Genomic DNA, 16,171 nt, shown 5'->3' with positions numbered 1-16,171 from the left:
AACATTATACCTTTATTCAAACAATGCCTAAAGATTAAGATATACTTAAAGTTTAAGTAAACCCCCCTATCGTTTTCAGCCAAGGAAGCTGCAATCTTTCCCTATTTAATCTACAACTGCCATGATGCTGCACATGTGATCAGTTATGACACCAGCCATTGAATGGTCATAGGGAAAGACGATCAGTGATGTCACACGCCAAGCCATGCCCCCTACAGTAAAAAAAAACACACACTCACACTTAACCCCTACACTGCCCCCTAGTGGTTAACCCCTTCACTGCCCATGACATTTTTACAGTAATCAGTGCATTTTTAATCACACTGATCGCTGTATTAATGCCAATGGTCCCAAAAATGTGTCAAAATTGTCCGACGTGTCCGCCATAATGTCGCGATCACAATAAAAATCGCTGATCGCCGCCATTACTAGTAAAAAAAAAAAATATTAATAAAAATGCCATAAAACTATCCCCTATTTTGTAGACGCTATAACTTTTGCGCAAACCAATCAATAAACGCTTATTGGGATTTTTTTTACCAAAAATACGTACAAGAATGCGTATCGGCATAAACTGAGGAAAAAATATTTTTTTTATATATTTTTTGAGTATATTTATTATAGCAAAAAGTAAAAAATATTGCATTTTTTTCAAAATTGTCGCTCTATTTTTGTTTATAGCGCAAAAAATAAAAACCGCAGAGGTGATCAAATACCACCAAAAGAAAGCTCTATTTGTGGGAAAAAAAGGATGCCAATTTTGTTTGGGAGCCATGTCGCACGACCGCGCAATTGTTAGTTAAAGCGACGCAGTGCCGAATCGCAAAAAGGGGCCTGGTCCTTTAGCTGCAAAATGGTCAGGGGCTTAAGTGGTTAAGGAGGGCCAGACTGTGGCCATTGCGAGCAGAAAAGGTCCCATCATCAGTGGGAATAAACAATTTCTTATCTTTGGTATCAGTGGGAGAAACAGAGCCCCATCTTTGGTGTCGTAAGAGGAATTGTGCCCCTTCATTGGTGTCATTGGGAGGAATCGTGCCCCATTATCATTGTCATTAGGCCTTGTTGTTGATGTCATTGGGAGGAATTGTACCCCATCATCTATGTCATTGGGAGGAATTTTGCCCCATCGTTGGTGTCATTGGGAGGAATCGTGCCCCATTATCATTATCAATAGGCCCCATCGTTGGTGTCATTGGGAAGAATCGTGCCCCATTATCATTGTCATTAGGCCCCATCGTTGGTGTCATTGGGAGGAATTGTGCCCCATCATCTATGTCATTGGGAGGAATTGTGCCCCATCGTTGGTGTCATTGGGAGGAATCCTGCCCCATTATCATTGTCATTAGGCCCCATTATTGGTGTCATTGGGAGGAATTGTGCCCTATCATCTTTGTCATTGGGGGGAATTGTGCCCCTTCATTGGTGTCAGTGAGGGGGAAATATGTCCTATTGTTGGTATCAGTGTATGAAAATAGTACCCCAAGAGCTGGATAAAAGCAAGCAAAGGGGCGCTTCTGGCCCCCGGGCCACAGGTTGGAGACCACTTTTCTACAGGTTAACATCTTTCAAATGCATTAAATGACCAAAAATTTTTTGGGAAGATCTTTGTTGAAATAAACGATCTGGCTACAGGGTCCCTTTCATGGTCATTTTTTATTTTTTTTGTCATACGCCCAGCATGCCCAAATACTTCCCTCAGTATGGGGATTGGATGGCAGATTCCAAGTGGCATAAGAGCCCACAGTAAATTCAGCCGAGCATTGGAAGGTTTCAGCACAAAGAACCATGCCTCGTCTTCAGAAAAACTTAGCTTCACTGTAATCTCTACCAGTATTGATGTGTACGTATCCCCTGATATTTTTTGATGTACGAAAATAATCAGGACAAAATGCATGGAACTTCTTCAATCTCTTTTGTAATTCTGCATGGTTGAACATTTGAAATGAGTTTGTGCCTTAGCCCGAGGCAGTGATTCAGACTTGATTGGGGTAAATCAGCTTCCTTGTGCTTATTTTTCTATACGTCACCAAGCCAGAGGAATAAAAAAAAAATGTATATCTATATATATTTACATAAATATATCTAATGAAATGTGCTGTTCTCTTGCCAAACCGTCGCACATGCCTTGATGAGACAGTAGGTGATCCTTATCAACAAGTTGCACGACCTTAGTCCGGTGACAATGTCAGGTCAACTTTGGGGAAGCGGAACGAGACACATACATCTAAATACAAATAAAAAAAAATAAAAAAAAAACAACCAACAATCCTTATAATTATCATCATCTGCTGCTTTTCTCTCTTCTGGCAAGAAACACTCCATCCATTTGCAGAAATCGCCCGGGGAAACCTTACATCAAAACTAATCACAACGATTAAAATCAGCTTTTCTGTGCAAGAGGAGAGTAATAAGCAAGTTGGAAGCTGGATCTGGAGACTGTGTCCCCCCCACCCCCCTACACAGAGAGGAAATAAAAGCAGGAACAATACATGCTACATGCTAAACAACACCAAAAAAAAAAAAAAAGATATATATATCTATATGTCATATTGTCAAAAAAGAAAAAAGAAAAGGGGGTCTATCTGCTGGTGAGCCAGGCTAATTTAATTTCATTTTTATTCTGGAGATTGATTTAGACTTGGAGGTAGAGGCATGAGCTAATTGTATCCTGATCCTTGCCTTGAGGGGTTTCAAAGCCCTGGAGCAACTATTCTCTGTATTTTGTTCTCTCTACCTTAGCCAAGCTATTGCATTTCTCTCTGGTGTAGCGAGCAGAGCAGATCGCTAGAAGAAATCAGGAGGAAGAGAAAGAAATAAAAGAGGGCAGAAAATAAAGGAGAGAAGGGGGAAGTTGGCAGCCCACACTTTGGCTTTTTCATGTTTCAGGTAAGATCTGACGCTTTCAGCTTTGCTATTATTTGCTATGGCTGGGGACTTTAGGGCGCAACTTGCTTTTACGCATGTGCCAGGTTCCTGGATAATCTTCTTCTCTCTCTCTCTTTTTTTTTCCTCCTCTCCTTTCATCGTCAGCACTTCCTTGCTGCACTCAGATGGGAAAAGGCAGCGATCGGTGTCTGTGCGTGTGTGTGAGTGTCGGGTGACCGATCCAGAGTCATGGTGGGATGATGTCCGGTGCTGAGTCCGGAGCTGTGTTGTGTCTGTCGGCTCCATGCTGTGTGTGTGTGTGTGTGGCCGATGTCTCTCCAACTTTCCTCCTCCCATCTCACCTCTAGCCTCTCATCTCTTTCTCTGAAGGACGCCATTGTCTTGCTGCACATTGTGCCCCGGGGGGGTTGAAAGGGGGCTTTTCCCTGCTGTTAGCGGGCGGCTGCACGGTCCTTCCGGGGAGGTGTGCCGCCTCCCTACAAAGGGTTAACGCCGGCCTTTCTTATCATTTCACCGCAGACCAGACAACACCGACCGGGCCGCCTGTCTGTGTGTGTATGGGGGAGAATGGAGGCTGCACTTCCTGCAGGGGGACTGTAGAGGGCGGTGGGTGCCTGTCTGCTGGGAGATACATCAAAGTGATGGCAGTGCCCTGTCTGCCTGGCATCTGTGTGCCCAACTTGCAGGGGATGGGAGTTCTCTGCTGGATCGCCTTTTTTTTTCTTAATTAGCTGATTTGTTTTATTATTTAGGGGAAACTGCTGTGTGTAGGTATCTGGAATGGGGTGCAGTCCTCCCAAGTTCTCTGTTTTGTATCAGTGTATGCAAACATAATGTTGTCAGAGGATGGGACACAATCATATCTCCTTCCATTAAAGTTTATTTTTTATTTGTATTTACAGTTTGTGTTTTAGGATCTCTGTACTATTTGTTTGCTTCTCTTATATAATGTTGTCATAATCTGCAGCATCTTTCAGAATACATAGAATCGCCCCAGTGCCACGGGGTATGAGCATTGGGTGTCAGCAACCCCCCCCCCCCCCAATAATAAATTGGGCACTATTTATTTTATTTATTAAAAAAAAAAAAGAGATAACTCTCTCTCTCTCTCTCTCTCTCTCTCTCTCTCTCTCTCTATCTATCTATCTATCTATCTATATATATATATATATATATATTTACATACATACATATATATTTATCTATCTAGATATAGATAGATAAAAATATATATAGATAGCTGGATAGATAAAAAAAAAATAGATAGATATCTACCGTGTATATATATTTATATGTATCTACAAAATCTCACAAAAGTGAGCTATATGTATTTTTATTATATATACAGTATCTCACAAAAGTGAGTACACCCCTCACATTTCTGTAAATATTTTATTATATCTTTTCATGTGACAACACCTGAAGAAATGACACTTTGCTACAATGTAAAATAGTGATTGTACAGCTTGTATAACAGTGTAAATTTCAAGTCCCCTCAGAATAACTCAACACACAGCCACTAATTTCTAAACCGCTGGCAACAAAAGTGAGTACACCCCTAAGTGAAAATGTCCAAATTGGCCCCAAAGTGTTAATATTTTGTGTGGCCACCATTATTTTCCAGCACTGCCTTAAGCTTCTTGGGCATGGAGTTCACCAGGGCTTCACAGGTTGCCACTGGAGTCCTCTTCCACTCCTCCATGACGACATGACGGAGCTGGTGAATGTTATAGGCCTTGCTCTTCTCCACCTTCCCTTTGAGGATGCCTCACAGCTGCTCAATAGGGTTTAGGTCTGGAGACATGCTTGGCCAGTCCATCACCTTTACCCGCAGCTTCTTTTGCAAGGCAGTGGTCGTCTTGGAGGTGTGTTTGGGTCGTTATCATGTTGGAATACTGCCCTGCGGCCCAGTCTCTGAAGGGAGGGGATCATACTCTACTTCAGTATGTCACAGTACATGTTGGCATTCATGGTTCCCTCAATGAACTGTAGCTCCCCAGTTCCGGCAGCACTCATTCAGCCCCAGACCATGCCACTCCCACCACCATGCTTGACTGTAGGCAAGACACTTGTCTTTGTACTCTTCATCTGGTTTCTGCCACACACGCTTGACACAATCTGAACCTAATACGTTTATCTTGGTCTCATCAGACCACAGGACAAGGTTCCAGTAATCCATGTCCTTAGTCTGCTTGTCTTCAGCAAACTGTTTGTGGGCTTTCTTGTGCATTATCTTTAGAAGAGGCTTCCTTCTGGGATGACAGCCATGCAGACCAATTTGATGCAGTTTCTGGCATATGGTCTGGCAAATGGCAGGCTGACCCCCCACCCCTTCAACCTCTGCAGCAATGCTAGCAGCACTCATATGTCTATTTCCCAAAAACAACCTCTGGATATAACGCTGAGCATGTGCACTCAACTTCTTTGGTCGACCATGACAAGGCCTGTTCTGAGTGGAACCTGTCCTGTTAAACCGCTGTATGGTCTTGGCCACCATGCTGCAGCTCAGTTTCAGGGTCTTGGCAATTTTCTTATAGCCCAGGCCATCTTTATGTAGAGCAACAATTCTTTGTTTCAGATCCTCAGAGAGTTCTTTGCCAAAAGGTGCCATGTTGAACTTCCAGCGACCAGTATGAGAGTGAGAGCGATAACATCAAATTTAACACACCTGCCCCCCATTCATACCTGAGACCTTGTAACATTAACGAGTCACATGACACTGGGGAGAGAAAATGGCTAATTGTACCCAATTTGGACATTTTCACTTAAGAGTGTACTTACTTTTGTTGCCAGCGGTTTAGACATTAATGGCTGTGTGTTGAGTTATTTTGAGGGGACAGAAAATTTTACACAGTTATACAAGCTGTATACTCACTACTTTACATTGTAGCAAAGTGTAATTTCAAAACAATAGAATAAAATATTTACAAAGATGTGAGGGGTGTACTCACTTTTGTGAGAGATTGTATATCTATAGATATATACAGTAAAACCTTGGATTGCGAGCATAGTTCGTTCCACAAACATGCTTGTAATCCAAAGCACTTGTATATTAAAGCAAATTTCCTTATAAGAAATAATGAAAACTCCAATGATTCATTCCACAACCATTTATTCATAAGTCCTTCATTTTATAGTCCATAGAAAAAGATTATAGCAATGTGAGCAGGTTGTGTAACCATAAAATGTCCATCCACAAATGGAAGCCTCCACAAGGGGATTAGACGCAAAACCCAGCAGGAGCTACAAAGTATAAAAGAGAAGAGAAGTGCCTCTTAGTGTAGCACTATGGTTACATTTAATGAAGGTACAACATTTAAAAGTCACATGGTTGATGATTAAAAGAGGCAGGCATCCGGGTAAGTAGGCAGGCATCCGGGGGTGAAGCTGTCCACATAGACCATCCTCCACACCACCAGCTCTCACTGCTGTCAGTCTGCAATCGTGACCGGGAAGACTAACCTGCAGTAGAGTGATCTGAAAGCGAGGCTTGAAGCGCTCGTGTAGCGCAACATGGAAGGGACGACGTCAATAGCAGTGAGGAGGATGGACAGCTTTACCCCGGATGCCTGCATACTTAGATGTGCCTCTTTTAATCATCAACCATGTGAGTTGCTAAATGTTGGATCTTCATAAAATGGAACTGTATTGCTACACTTGTAGTCGCCTCTCTTCTCTTTTATACTCAGTTGTGACATCGTTTGCATATCAAGTCGTCAAAATTTATTCAAATTTTTTGCTTGTCTTGAAAAACGCTCTCAAACCAAGGTTTTACTGTGTGTGTGTGTGTATATATATATATATATATATATATATATATATATATATATATATATATATATATATTCCATTATTATTTTTTTTACACTGTCCCTTTCATTTTTTTTAAACATGCCTTGCGATAGTAATACAGCACGACAGGTCCTCTTTATTGAGAGATCTGGGGTCTAATCTCATCTCTCCTCTATCTTTAAAAGAGATCTTGCCTTCGCTCACCTCTATGCCAATCCAATGCCAGCGCCAGATTGGTCCCGGGCTTATATGACCACTCAGTGAACCATCAGAAAGCAGCGGGAGTGGGGTGGCATCCCTCTTGCCCCTTCTAAAAGTGATCCAGTGGTGAAGTTGCCATTCGGACCTCTGTAATCTTGTTATGGCATATTGCTGCAGCCATAGCCCTGGTATTTTGTGTGTTGAATACAGATTAATTTATATGCGTTTGGCGTTAATGCATTCTAATTATTTATTACAGGTACTTATATAGAACCGTCAATTTACGCTTTATATATATATATATATATATATATATATATATATATATATATATATATATATATATATTAGGGCTGTGGGAATTAAAGATTAATTCCTCGATTTATCATTAATTTTTTTTTGATCGATCAAAATTATTTTGACCGGTACTCCCCTCTCCGACGGCTTCCGTGTCTTCGGGAGTTCCGATGGAAATCCGGTTACGTCACTGACATCAACGTCACGGACTCCTCCCCCTTCACCAAGTGCCTCTGTCTGCTAATGAAGGGAAGGGGGGTGGAGTCCAGTGACGTTGAAGTTCTGATGGAACGTAACCCGTGCGCGGGAGGAGCTACGCATGACATCACCCGCTGCTGCCCTACGGAACTAACACGATTGTCGGCTTTACATGCTGTGTTTTTATCATCTTTATGTGAGTAATTTGTGTTTGAACACAAAAATTAAATCTTATACTTAAGCAGTGAGCACTTAGATCTTTTCTTTCTACCCATGACCAGACATTCTTGCTGAGATCTAAGGAGACGTGAGAGAAGTTTATTTTCCATGAAAACCCTTTTGATAACCTCTTGCAAGACCACCTGTTTGCACAGGGGTCCATGCTATAAGATGAGATTAGTTAAACCGGAGGTGGAGGGATTGTCACACTACTGTGGAAAAAAAAATTACTTACGTCAGTGCTACAGTTTGAATCTAAAAAGTACTTGTGTGAACTGTGAAGTTAAGTCATGGATTGTGGAAACTAACTAGTGTCGGGTGATTCTATATAGTGTATACCACATTTACCACTAACTAATGCAGAGTTGCAATGCAAGGACATCAGCTAAAAGTAGTTGGATCTGTATGTGTGTTATAATTAATCAAAATGAGTTGATTGATCGATTTAAAAAAAATCGATTAATCGAACACTAAATTTTTAATCAGTAACAGCCCTAATATATATATATATATATATATATATATATATATATATATATATATATATATATATATTATATATTATACATTCACATCAGTCCCTGCCCTCAAGAAGCTTACAATGTAAGCAGTGGCGGAACTATCAGGGTTGCAAAGGTCACCCTTGCGATGGGGCCCTGGTGTTGAGCCACTGTGAGGGGGCTCAGGCATCCTCCCTCCCTTTCCTTGCAGTCGCTTTTAAATTCTCCTAACCAGCGGACTTGGGATCAGTGGGAAGGCCCACTTAATGCCCTTCATGGTTTCTTACACTGGGGCCCTGAAGGTTCTAGTTACGCCTCTAAATATAAGGGTCCCTAACTCACATTCATACATACTAGGGCCAGTTTAGACAGGATCCGATTAACCGACCAGCAAGTTTTTGCAGTTTGGGAGGAAATTGGAGTACCCAGAGGAAACCCACGCAGGCACAAGGAGAACATACAAACTTAGTGTAGGAGTTTTGCCTGTAGAAGCAGCTCAATGTTATCCTATGTGTCCATACACAAATGTCCAGGACATTTAGAGGTATGTTTTAAACTCAGCATTTTGAAGCAGAAAAAAGTGCTAAACACTTGTACAAAAGCACCATGTGGGTGTTTTTTTCTGCCAAGGGAACTCGGTTTGTCTATGCCCAGTGTTCATGGACACTTAAAGTGGATTTTTTGATTTCCTAAGTGCATGAGGGCTTAAAAAGAAGTTCTGGATTGTAAAAAAAAAAAAAAAAAAAAGTACATAACTATCTAGGTGTGTGCAGCATCAGTGCCCCGCCACCTCTAAGGCCAAATACTGAGTGATCAAAGACCATTGATTGCTCCTCTCTAGGATTGCTTCTCCTCTCCGCCAATTGGGTGATGGGTCTCAGGACCCACTTCCTGATTGGCCAGGAGGAGAATCAGGAAGACAATAGTGAGTATTAAACGTTTCCTGCAGGTACAGCAGCCCTAGCCTTAGGCTAGGTTCATATCTCTGCAGTTGGGGAACGCACACAAAATTGCGTTCGTTTCTGATCTGTAAAGAAACATGCAGAAATTAGGGTGTCATGAATTCCTAATGGCACTTGCACACATTGGCATCCAGAGTACTTTCCTGTATGCGCATATGGTGCCACAGGACCATGTGATTCGGTGCAGCGCAATTTTTTTTAAAAAAGTCCAGGACTTATTTCCCCACATTTCTCATGGGTAGCCTATTGAAATGAATTGGTTCTCATACCCGTGAAGTGCTTATCTAAATGCACTCACCCATATCTAAACAAAGCCTAAATGTCCGGTTCACCCTTGTACTCTCAGTCGCCCTACCCTTTGCTGAAAAAAAATATGAACTTTTTGTGTATAGCATATTTAGACATTTTTGGACCCATAAGTTGAATAAGAGCAGTTGTAAATGTGCGTTTTTATGTCTGAAGAACTGCTCCCCTCCCTTGCCCAGCCCAGAAAGCAAATGCCTGAAGCTTAAACCATGTATAAAAACATGTGTAATATGCCTGTAAAACACCTGAAAAATGCTTTAAAATCATCAGGAATATGCTCTGTTCATATGTCCATCTCTTGATACTACAGAGCCTTGGAGGCACATGCTCAGTTTGGTGTGTAGTGCTAGAGAGTTTTTTTTTTTGGGAGGGTTTATGTGATTAGCACAGGGCCAATCAGCACGGTCCAGACAGAGGTTTGGGGGTCATGCAGCTTCATAGGTCAGTCAGAGGAGAATGAAAACTCCTCCTACAAGCTTTAACCGGTGCTCAGCCGGACACTAATAGAAGTCACAAGACTGCTATATACTGCTAACGAGAAAAGGTATTTAGCAGTTTATATTTACTAAAATAATTTCATTTCCATGTTCTGTGTACTATGGGAGACCAGATATAGTGAGTACAAGGTCCTGGGTTTAGTAACACTTTAAGTGAAAACATTGATAAATAGACCCCACAAAGACTTAGGTAGGTGCACACTGGTCACAATGGAAGGGTTTGTAGGGGCTCATTTAGACCAAAGCCAGCCATTCATGGATCGAAATTTGGCTGGTTCAGTAGTGATCAGACACATTTCCATCCATTTATGGGCAGGGAGGTTGCACAGAAGTTTACATTTTTCTTGCCTGGAGTGGGGATTTAATTACCTGATGGAATGTAATACATAAAGGAAAAGGGCCAGTAATAATGTCATGGGTTATTTATGACTTTTTCCTTTTTCATTAGTGTAATCAGCCAATTTAAACCAATGAGTACAGATCACACTGTGACTTAAAAGTACATATTTTATATGCGGGGCAGTAGGAGGTGACATAAATCTGCATGATATCTGTTAAGGGACTTTTCTTTCATTTAGATCCAGGCAATGGTCACCAAGGTTTATAAAGCATTATACTGTGTCTCACTTATTTAGAAACTCCATATATATGCTATTGTTACATTTATTGTTACAATTTAATCTTGGCAGAAATGCTACATTCAGCATACTGTTTCTCAAACTCATGAGAAATGCTGTTCTTTAGATTTGAGTACTAAATAAACTTTCAGGTCGTGTCATACAGAACAGAGATGTTCCGCAGATCTTCTTATGAGGCTGTATCACAAAGCTAGCTCATAAAGGGGAAAAACACATCTTTTACCCTTGAAATTGGCCATTTGACCATTTACTGTATTATATGTAATCTATATTGAAAGTTAGACTACAGCCACTAGTTTTTTTTTCTGTTTTGGATAACATATAGAAGGTTTAGACCCACAGTGCAGCACAGTGGTGTAGTGGTTAGCACTCTCACCTAGCAGTAAGAAGGGTCGCTGGTTCAAATCCCAACCACGACACTACCTGCCTGGAGTTTGCATGCTCTCCCTGTGCCTGCGTGGGTTTCCTCCGGGTACTCCGGTTTCCTCCCACACTCCAAAGACATGCAGGTAGGTTAATTGGCTTCTGTCCAAAAATTGGCCCTAGTATATGAATGGGGACCGTGGATTGTGAGCTCCTTGAGGGTAGGGACCGATGTGAGTGTACAAGGATAGGGACAATTGTAGACACTCACTCAGGTTGAACTGGATGGACTGGTGTCTTTATTCAACCTTACTAACTATGAAACTATGAAACTATTGTCAGGTTTTAATGCTCCCTCTTAACCTCACTTCTTGTTCTAATGCCAGAGGTTAGTGGGTTAGAAGTTAGGAGACATTTCTGCAACAGGGATACAGAGAACAATAAAAAAAATCTATAATAGGGATTAAAGTATACCTAAAGGCAAAAGTTATTTTTAATTTTGAATACATTGGAGAGGGATTGGGTCACCTACCAGGTTTTTATTGTGGTTTGTGCCACCATTAGGGAGATTCATTCTCTCTATACTGTATGTCCTGGTAGAAAATTGAAAAGTGGGCTGTGGCGCTAAAACCCAGTGTGTGTGCAACTCTGTGCATACAAGTATATGTGCATCAAATGTACCAGTGCTATCAAACAATTATTAATGGTCTAATGTATGTATAAAGTGCTAGTGCTACAGTGACCCTTCCATATATTCTACTTATATTATGGATAACAATTTCATAAAAAAAATCCTGAAAAACAAAAAAGAATACAAAAGATACAAAAATCCAAATAATTCAAAAGTGCAAATAAATTAATCTCAGCAATCATGCAGAATTTGTGCAAAATAATTTAGTCCCAAGAAATGTCCTTTAACGCAAGAACTTTTCCAAAATCGCATTCAGAAATCGCTGGAGAGTCGCATGCTGTAATATTTCAAAAGATGGTAGTAAAGTAAAGTGACTAGTGCAAAAAAGTCAATGTAGAGAGAAAACATTCATCCCCGATGCGCCACTTAGTATTGTGGAAATGTGATTGCTCTCACCAGATCCAATCCCCCTGAGGGGTTAAACGATCTTTCACAGTGTAAGCCACTGTGCTGCTACTTGAACGCTGCTGCTGGTGCGCTGGGAGAATGCTCACTCTTCAGATTATATGTGCTCCGTGGTTATATACATGGGGGGGGAAGAGAAGCATATCCATGGTGCAAATAACGTTTGTAAAAGCTTTTATTTAATTATAAAAAGAAAGTTACTCACAATATGTTCAGAGAAATTCACATGTGTAAAAACAAGCCAAAGAAGTAAACTCCGCCGGCCACTACTGCTGCTGGCTATGGGAAAGGTACACGTACGTGGCCATGCCCATGTTATTTGCGCTGTTGATATGCTTCTCTCCCCCCCATGTATATAACCACGGAGCACATATGAACTGAAAAATGAGCATTCTCCCAGCGCACCAGCAGCAGCGTTCAAGTAGCAGCACAGTGGCTTACACTGTGAAAGCTCGTTTAACCCCTTAGGGGGATTGGATCTGGTGAGAGCCATCACATTTCCACAATACTGAGTGGCGCACCGGGGATGAATGTTTTCTCTCTACATTGACTTTTTTGCACTAGTCACTTTACTTTACTACCATCTTTTGAAATATTACAGCATGCGACTCTTCAGCGATTTCTGAATGCGATTTTGGAAAGTTCTTGCGTTAAAGGACATTTCTTGGGACTAAATAATTTTGCACGAATTCTGCATGATTGCTGAGATTAGTTTATTTGCACTTTTGAATTATTCGGATTTTTGTATCTTTTGTATTCTTTTTTGTTTTTCAGAATTTTTTATGAAATTGTTATCCATAATATAAGTAGAATATATGGAAGGGTCACTGTAGCACTAGCACTTTATACATACATTAGATCATTAATAATTGTTTGATAGCACTGGTACATTTGATGCACATATACTTGTATGCACAGAGTTGCACACACACTGGGTTTTAGCGCCACAGCCCACTTTTCAATTTTCTATCTTTTACCTCCCCCCCCTTATCTAAGGGTAGGAGGATCTAGGCATAGGCAGCTCTAACCCTTTATTAGTTTCCTTACCCACAGTTTATTTATTTATTTTTTGGCCACAGATTAAGAAAATAGTCCTTAGCGCGACTTTATCTATCTACTGTATGTCTTGGTGACCATTATCACCAAAAGTAAGAGATTTGGGGATAGAGACAGTTCCCCAAACTAGTCTCCAAGGATAGGAGAATAGAGTATTTCGGGACCAGTAGGCAGGCATGTACTGGCCATTGGGACTACAGGGAGTTTCCCGGTGGGCCGATGGCTCAGTGGGCCGGTTTCAGTGAAAAAGTAATGGCTGCGCGGGTCGCCCTCAACTTCATGCAGTGATGTGAGAAAGATGAAAAAAATACAGAGGAGAACAAGTGAAATAATAAAAGAGGTTAGTGAGGACTCCTTTTGTTATACTACTTATGTTTTTTTGCACAATTACGTATAGTTTTATATACTGTTTTTGTGCTTGTTTGCAAAATTAAAGTGGGCTGGTCTGGATGAAGTCCAGGGCCAAATTTTTGACCCAGTCCAGCCCTGCCAGTAGGACAAAATACTTTTTTGTCTTTAGTCTTTATTTGAATAAAAATATAATTTTATTTATACACAAGGATAAAACATAAAACACAAGGATAAAAAAAATCTATCATTGATGTTGGATATCCAAACATAGTTAAGAGCATCATGTTCAATGTTCAAGAAAAGACAATATAAAAATGCAAGGGTGTCTGTACACGTGTATTACTGATACTTAATGTGCTCCAAAAAATGGAGACAGAAGGTATAGTAGGTCCTCACAGGTACTAGTGAGGACCTACTACAAGTGAGAGAAAATCCAAAAATGTGAATGGCTACCAGAATAGGAATAGGATATCTTTCAATAGGAACACTTTCACGAACTGTGAAGGAAAATCTTGGTAATTTTGGTAGGTGCCTTCTTTAGACATTTGTGCAATAATCTTTTTTTTTTTTTTGTTTTCTTTTTTTGTTTAAATAACAGATTTAACAAAGTTCTTGGGAATGTTTAACCACTTGATATGTGCCATACGTATATAAACATCCTTTTAGCAAGTGGTTATAGTTATAAGAAGAAGCTCGTGGCTGCAGTGGTTCCCCAGCTCTCCCATCCCTTCGGGGAGGTTAGAACCATAGTAAAAGGTCAGGCTAGCTAAACACAAAGAAGATGGAGGAACATCTGTTCCTCAATCTCCTCTGTGACTAATGAAGTTGGAAGCAATGATGATTTCATCACTTCCGGATTCAGAGCTGTCATTCCCTGGCTGCTACAGCAGAGATGTTACAGTTTGAGATTTGTCCCCCTAGTGTTCATGTAGAATTGTATACCAGGCATGTTTTGATAGCTCCTTGGTCATCACAATGCAATTTCTTTTGATATGTCTTCTGCATGTGTATTTGAAAGTTTTGATACACACTGGTGGACTTCACTTAACTAATTAAGCAACAGTTGGTTGTACCAAAAAACTTGGGTCCATGCACACCAGGCATAAAATATGCTTCTTCGGCAGGTGTTTGTATTTTTTTTTTCTCCTGCCTGTAGAAGCGGCTCAATGTGTCCATACACATAAGGTTGTTTAGAGGCATATTTCAAGAGGAGAGTTTAAAGGCAGAAAAAAACATCACAAGTGTGTTTTTGAGAGAAGTTTTCAGACAGAAAAAAATGTTAAATACTCATAAATGCACCTAAACAAGCCTTAATGCAGCATTTAGGAGTGTTCAGCATTTTTGAAGAATGAAAAATGAGTGGAGGGGAATGTTTTGAAAAAAAAAAATGCTTATAAAAGCAAATGCCCATAAACTCTCCTAAACTCTACTACTATGAGCATTTGTGTTTAAAAGGTGGTGGATTCTGCAGTCAAGATTTTCTTTCTTTTTTTTATATATTCAAAATCTATGTAGATGACTGACAGTATGGACTCATTTGTAAAGTAATACAAATCTAAATAAAATCCATTACAATTAAAGCCTTTAAATCTACAAAATGTTATTAAGGCTACGGGGGAAGGAAACACTGTGGAAAGGAGCAAGGCGCATAGATATACTGTGAAAAGGAGCAAGGGCAATAGATACACTGTGAAAAGGAGCAAGGGGCATAGATACACTGTGAAAAGGAGCGAAGGGCATAGATACACTATGGCAAGGGGCATATATACACTGTGAAAAGGAGCAAGGGTCATAGATACACTGTGGCAAGGGGCATAGATACACTGTGGCAAGGAGCAAGAGGCATAGATATACTGTGGCAAGGGGCAGAGATACACAGTGGAAAGGAGCAAGGGGCATAGATATACTGCAGAGCTCTTAGTAGGTAGTGTTATGGGATGCTGTGTGTATGTGTAGGTACCATAATCATCTTAAAATGTGGAATCACAATTATACCATGTACCATAAAAAAAAATACAGAGCCAGCAGAGCTACTGAACTGTATATTCATGTTGTTGACCTGGGCATATACTCTAAACCAGGGGTGCCCAACCAGTGGCCCGCGGAGCCCTCTGATGTGGCCCACAACCTCCTGCTCTGGGATGGCAGGTTAGCAAGCCCAGATTGCAGAGTGTCTACCCGCCATGCCAGAGCATCAGTGTTGTGAATGAAGCCAGCGGTAGAGAAAGCAAGCAGATGCGGAGCAGAGCCACATAAGCCAATGCTTACTGTATAGCACCGGCTCCTGTCATAGGCGGAGTGATACCAAATGCACTCTGCTTGGGACAGCAAGTTTGTTACTAAAATCACAGCGTATATTTGGACATATCTGTTCTGCAGTGGTTACTGGGCTGCTTTTAAACGTATCCACAGGTGTAGCGCAGTGTACCTGTGGCTTACCTGCATTGAGCCGTAGACTTCTGGTTTTACCTGTGGCTTTGGTGCACTTTCAGAAAGTGCACCACACCTGCAGGATATGATAGAATTCTATGGCAAAGTACAGCTAACCTGCAGGAAAGCCACAGGTGTGGATAGACCGCAGACAATTAATGTAAAAGTAGCCTTAGGCCCCTTTAACATGATCTGTCGGACCCTCCATTTACCTCTATGGAGTGGCAGATGTAAACAGACTTGTGTCCATTTACACCTGCCTCCTTCCAGTCCGACCTGCTAAAAAAATGGAAAGTGGATCTGCCCCCTTCCATTTGATCAGATAAGAGTGGGCTATGTCTGTGTCCGCTTTGCATACGCAGAGTGGACGCAGAACTGT

General features: G+C 41.0%; 1 protein-coding gene across 1 annotated transcript in view; it reads left to right on the top strand.

The window, feature by feature from the left end:
- Positions 1-2,728: 2,728 nt before the first annotated feature.
- The window catches only part of KCTD1 (potassium channel tetramerization domain containing 1), a 218,682-nt gene continuing 205,239 nt past the window's right edge, over positions 2,729-16,171 (top strand). The window contains exon 1 of the mRNA XM_077492602.1: positions 2,729-2,886. Within this exon, the coding sequence (XP_077348728.1) occupies positions 2,878-2,886 (9 nt within the window). The 5' untranslated portion in view covers positions 2,729-2,877. The remainder of the gene's footprint in view (positions 2,887-16,171) is intronic.

Source organism: Lithobates pipiens, unplaced genomic scaffold (genome assembly GCF_037356315.1).
Source record: "Lithobates pipiens isolate NorthernLeopardFrog02 unplaced genomic scaffold, aLitPip1_a1.2 Scaffold_19, whole genome shotgun sequence".
NCBI lineage: Eukaryota > Metazoa > Chordata > Amphibia > Anura > Ranidae > Lithobates > Lithobates pipiens.
This window is presented reverse-complemented; position numbering and strand designations above follow the sequence as displayed.